Genomic DNA, 6,457 nt, shown 5'->3' on the forward strand with positions numbered 1-6,457 from the left:
AAAAAAAAAAAAAAAAAAAAGGAAAGAAAAATCAACGGGCCATATAGACATGTGGTTTTATTTTTGTACTCTGCATTCTGTTCCACTGATCTATACATCTCTTCTTATGGCAATATTATACAATCTGGATTACTGCTGCTGTTCTGATTATCTGTAAATATTTTAATTTCACCTTCATTTTTAAAGCATAGTTCTGTTGAATTTCAAGTTCTTGACTGATATCATGCCACTGCCTTCTATCTTCCATGTTTTGTAATGAGAAAATCGCTATTATTCTTTTTCAGAGAGGATAACTTGAGCTGGGCGCGGTGGCTCACGTCTGTAATCCCAGCATTTTGGGAGGCCGAGGCAGCAGATCTCGAGGTCAGGAGATCAAGACCATCCTGGTTAATAGGGTGAAACTCCCTCTCTACTATAGCCAGGCATTGTGGCACACGCCAGTAGTCACAGCTACTCAGGCAGCTGAGGCAGGAGAATTGCTTGAACTAGGGAGGCAGAGGTTGCAGTGAGCCGAAGTCGTACCACTGCATTACAGCCCAGGTGACAGAGAAAGACTCCAACTCAAAAAAAAAGAAAGAAAAAAAAAGGATGGATGAAACGGAAGGAAAGGAAGGAGGGAATGACAGAGGAAGCAAAGGAAGGAGGACTTGTATGTGAGAAGTGACTTCTACCTTACTGCTTTAAAAAATTTATCTGTCTTTTGACAACATAAATGTCTTGTGTCTAGACATGGATCCCCTGTAATTCACGCAACTTCTTACAAGTGACGATTACAGTTTTTCATCAAGTTTGTGAAGTTTTCAGCTATTATTAAACTATTCTTTAAGCCAATTTCTTTCTTCCCTCCCACTTGTGGTACAGTATATGTTGGTATGCTTACTTCATGGGATCCCATAGATTATATATGGCCATATTCATTTTTCTTCATTATTTTTTATTTCTCCTCAGACTAGATGATCTTAATTGAAGTTCCTTTAAGTGTGCTGATTCTTTCTTCTGCCTGTTTAAATCTACTTTTGAGTTCCTCTGGTGAAATCTTCATTTCAACCCCAGAGACTCTATTTACTTTTAATTTCTGATTTTGATATTCTCCATTTAATGAGACATCATTCTCCTACTTTCCTTTCTTTCTTTACACATGACTTCCTAATTAGCCCTTTGAACAATGTAATAAAACTGATTCATAAGCTACTCTAGCAAGTACTGTGTCTGGACTTCCTTAGAAAGAATTTCTGTGGGCTATGCTTTTTCTTGCGCGTAGGCTGTGCTTTTTTTGGTTTTGTGCCTGTCTCATTTTTTGTTGCTGTTGAAAACTGAACATTTAAAATAATACTATTTGGCAACTGTGAAAATTAGATTCTTCATTTCCCTAATGTGTGTTGTTATGACTGGTTACTGTTGCTTAGCAAACAACAGTACTGTGATTTTTCTAAACTAATCCTTTAAAGTGTGTGTGTGTTTTCAGATGCAGCAATTTAAAAGTCTATCTAATTATATCTAGTTACATAAAATACATATTCAGCTTATGACTTGACAGATGTGTAGAACCAGCAGTTTTTGGCTCTTACATGCATGCTGAAACATTCATGCAGGCTGTTTATAGCTCTATACTGGCTTTTATTTGGGCAGCCCTTGAAGATTACCCAAAGTGTGAGTCTAAGGCCTTGCCAAGCTTTTCCTTACCAGGGCCACAGACCTGGCATTATCACATTCAAGATTATCAGGAATATGTCCCAGCTTTTCAAAGCCCTCTGGACTTTTCATTCCACTAATGGACTTTTCATTCCTTTTAAGCTTTAGTATATCTATTGCTTGCCCTAACTGTATCAACTGCCTCAAAAACCAGTGATGTTCAACAGTTGTCTCTAAAATTTTCAACCAACAACCCAAAGGAGAAGGCTCATACTACAGAAGTTCAGAGTCTAACTCAATTAAAATAGTCTAAGTGTGGTATTGGGTGCAGTGGCTTACATCTGTAATTCCAACACTTTGGGAGGCCAAGGTGGGTGGATCACTTGAGGCTAGGAGTTACAGACCAGACAAATCAACATGGAGAAACCCCATCTCTACCAAAAATACAAAAAAAAAAACCAAAAAAATTAGCCGGGGTGTGGTGGCGCAGCACATGTAGTCCCAGCTACTCAGGAGGCTGAGGCACAAGAACTGCTTGAACCCAGGAGTTGGAGGCTAAGATGAGCTGAGATCACAGCACTGGGGTCCAGCCTGGGTAAAAGGGCAAGACTCAAAAAAAAGTCTCAAGTCTCAAAAAAAAAAAGGGTGGGTCTTGCAGGTCACCACCAACAGGTCAAATAATATCAGTTCTCTGAAAATGGGCCTTTCTTCCTCCTCCAGTAGCTGCCAAACTGCTGTTTAAAAGAAAAAAAAATTTTTTTTGATTCAGGGTGTTGCTCTGTAACCTAGGTTGAAGTGCAGTGGCTTAATCATAACTCACTGCAATCTTGATCTCCTGAGTTAAAAGGATCCTTCCACCTCAGCCTCAAGTAGTTGGGACTGCACGTGCATACCACCATGCTCAGATAATTTTTTAGTTTTTTTGTAGAGAGAGGGTCTCACTAAGTTGACCAGGATGGTCTCAAACTCCTGGTCCCAAGTGATCCTCCAGGCCAAGCCACCCAAAGCACTCGGATTACAGGCATGAGCTGCTATATCTTCCCTGACTGCTCCTTTTTTTTATATTTGTCAGATGTCAGTTTTTAAGGCCAACATACAGGTTGGGAGGAGTGGATGTAAACACAGCAAATTAAAAGGGCAGAGTCTTGCCAATATCCAGTACTCCCTCTATTGTTACAATCATTTAGTTTTCAGAGAGCTGAAAAATGTTACTCTGATAATTTTTTTAAACCATTGTTCTCATTATTTTCATAAAAGAGAAGTTTTTCAGTGTTCTTTACTCTGCCATTTTCATTGCTGTACTCAAATCATTCCTAATTTCAGGAAAGCTTTCTTCCATAACTTTCTGTCACATTAATTGTTTTCTTCTTTTCTGTATGTAAGTTTTGCCTTCTGTTTCTCATGTCTGCTAATCTTGTCCATAATCATTTTTATGTCTGTTTTTTCACCATTTTATTTTGGCAATTTTCTAAAGCCCAATCAGAAGGCCTCCAGTCATATTAACACTAATCCACATTTATTTTATTGCTGCTTTTATAGTCTCTTTTACCTTGATAACGTTATTTCTCCGTTCAACTTCTTTCCTAAATTCCAACAGTTTGATTTCTATCTCCTTTGATTAGCTTATCTCCTTTTGAAACACTGCATATGTGCTTTAAGATTTTCTAAATGTATTTTAGAGTTTCTACATAAAAATCATTAGTTTTAGTCTTATGAAAAAACATCTGTTTCAGCAATGTATCAAAACTTAAAACAACCTATCTCCCTAAAATATCTTTATTCACTTTTCAGAAATCATCCCTTGCAGATACACACTTTTAAAATTCTTGCATTTGGTACCATTTTGCCAAATGGTTTTACAAAACAAAACAAAATTAATAGGTAACTTAAAATATATATACACTTACTAATTATATATGTAATATGTATCTAAAATATATGTATTTTTAGATATATATATCTAATAATGAGTTACAGAACAGAAGGATAAGCAAAATTAATATATGCAATGTGTATAAATATAAAAAAATATAAAATAAGTATAACAAACAACTATTTTACCAGTCCTACTGTGCTCTAGTAGCCACTAGAATCATTAAATAAATCATCAAACTGTATTGATCCATAGGCTTTCAGACTGAGATATGAGGATTGGGTTTCATTTATTCATTTATTCACTGAATATTTTTACTGAATGTTCACTATGACCAAAGTCATAATTTATTAGAAACACTAGGTGGAGTGCCAAAACAACTAAACTAAATGCCCTGTGGATGAGACATGATATGCACAAATGTTCAGCTATAAAGTTCACATAAGTGTTCACTCCACAAATATTTTATACCAAATATGCACAGGTTTGAGGGGGACCTGTATTTAAGGATGATGTAATCAACTTTAAAGTCAGTGGTAACATCTATACTGTGAAGACTATATGAAGAGGTCATGTTGATTTCTGTAGCATTTAGGGTGTAACAGTGGGCACTTTTGTGCAGATATACTACTGTGCTAACATAGAGGACTCTGATCATTTTAAACGAGATTTTCAGAGGAGAAAAAACCTGCCACTAAAGACATAAAAATTAATAAGCTCTTAAATCTAATAACATTTTTAAATGTAAAGTGTACTTAAAGACTGTTTTACAACCTTTAATCTACATATTAAATAACTATATTAAAGAATTTAAAAGATATTATCATCTCTAATATTATGGAAAGCATTAAAGCTTACTGTCACTGACAGCATCTCAGTATTCTCTATATTAATATAAAATCAGACCACACTTCCTCTATACACTTTATGAAAAACCTGTCAACCCAAAGCCCTATAGAGTTTTAATTAAAAATGCAGCATTAGGAGATATTTTTTCTGGAGAAAGCAAGAGCTAGCAAAAAAAAAAAAAAAAAANAAAACTGTAAATTATTAATCTTAAATATTTAAACACTTTATAGAGTAAGTTTTTACACACAGAAATAAATGTTTATTAAATCAGTTGAATGAGGCTCTTTAAAATCATTAAGCAGGTTCAGAGGGAGGTAGAAAATTATCATTATCAGAAAACTAGGCCATAATGGTATACTTGATCATATAAGAGGTAAATGCCTACTCTCCCTGTGCCCATGCAAATGCCTGCACAAATATTTTGCTGTGCAATGCTCAAAGACACAGGACGAGGAGTGTAGGTGGTATTTAATATTAATGGGAATGCTCTAAACTAAATCTACACTATAAAACTTCATTTCAAAGACCATAGTAATGAACTGATCAATTAGGATAACTAAATTATTTAAATCAGCAAATAAATGACACAATGATTCTATAAGTTGTAACCATATTAATGTAGAAAATATACCTAGATATTGAGTTAAAAATATTTGAGAAACATAGTCAGGGATTCTAGCAAGAGAAAGACTATGGCAGCTGCTGCATAAGCAAAAATATGCCCAATCATGTTCTGGTTGACAAAGTTATAAACACAATCAAGAAAGCCAGCATCCCATGAGGATCAGTGAGCAGAACATAAAACTAGTATGATGTAAAATTTGAAATCAATTTGAAACCTAAAGAAATTAGTTGCTTAGGTGCAACCACTGTATTTCAGGGAATTCACCAGATTTAACTCCAAAGCCAATAATGAATTAAACAACAACAACAACAAAATCATGACTTTAAAGAGAAAAGGGACACTAAAGTAGAAAAAAGGGAGAAAGTGAAATGACTACATAATAAAAAGACTTTTAAAAAAGCTGACTACAAGTCTCAGGGATAAATCTGAAGGTAACAGACCAATCATACATTGCATGATTTCATAAGACTCAATTCTGTCATTTTCATTCCTTATTTTTCTCATCTTTCTATTCTATGCTAATATAGAAATAACTGTTCTGTACCATGTCACTTAATTATGGTTTATCTTCTGGGATGCAAACTAAGCAACAATACATGTAGGTTTATGATTTCTACTTTAATTTTACAGAAGTTAACATCAATAAAATTTCACCATTATTTATGTTATAAAATACATGTATCAAAAACATTGCTTAAAATCACTGTACCCCATGACTTACACGAAATCATTAGGTAGTCCTCACAGTTGGCTTTGTCATTATCTTGCTGGTCCACTGAGATCCCGCTGGCATCTATGATTGCTTCAGGGGCACAGTCTGCTACCAACACTTCTTCTGAAACTATGTCACTGGTCAGAGGATCAGTAATGATTTCTGCTTCCACTACACTATCATGGACCACATGTTCAACATGTCCAATGTCACACACATGCATGGATTCACTCGTTAAAACATGTTCTGGCATAGACATTGAGGCTGAAGTAATGTCAGAAGCTAAAACATCATCTGGGACTGTGCAGTGTGGTAAAGAAACTTCTTCAGTTACATCTGAGTCCACCACTTGCTCAGGAATGATGACATTTTCAGATACATCTGCCTCTTCTAAGATATCTGAGCACTGAACATCCTCCTCTATGACAACATCTTCAATAACATCTTGGATTACAACTGAGTCTGGGTCATCAGGAACAAAGTTATGCACAGTTATGTCTGAATCCACAATATTAGAAACAAAAACTGCTTCTTGTACTTCCACAACAATCTGATCACCATCCATGTGTGTAGCATCAGCTCCTTAAAAAATAAAAATTAAAATGACAAATCTCAGGTAAGTATACATGACTAAATACAGTTATTTAATTTCTACTGGGAAAACAGACTATGTCCTTGGTGTTCCTCAAACATTGACACAATAAATAGAGAATGAATCTATTTTTGATTCATTTAACAAACAGAAATTTTTAACATGAAAACTTAC

The 6,457-nt window shown here is 35.1% G+C and overlaps 1 protein-coding gene across 1 annotated transcript in view; it reads right to left on the reverse strand.

Annotated features, from left to right (window-relative positions):
• LOC108521389 (zinc finger Y-chromosomal protein-like) overlaps positions 1-6,457 on the reverse strand; it is a 22,730-nt gene that overhangs the window by 9,538 nt on the left and 6,735 nt on the right. Inside the window, exon 2 of the mRNA XM_017861206.1 lies at positions 5,701-6,273. Coding sequence (XP_017716695.1) covers positions 5,701-6,273 — 573 coding nt within the window. The remainder of the gene's footprint in view (positions 1-5,700; positions 6,274-6,457) is intronic.

The sequence above is a fragment of the Rhinopithecus bieti genome, unplaced genomic scaffold (genome assembly GCF_001698545.2).
Source record: "Rhinopithecus bieti isolate Rb0 unplaced genomic scaffold, ASM169854v2 scaffold_61227, whole genome shotgun sequence".
NCBI lineage: Eukaryota > Metazoa > Chordata > Mammalia > Primates > Cercopithecidae > Rhinopithecus > Rhinopithecus bieti.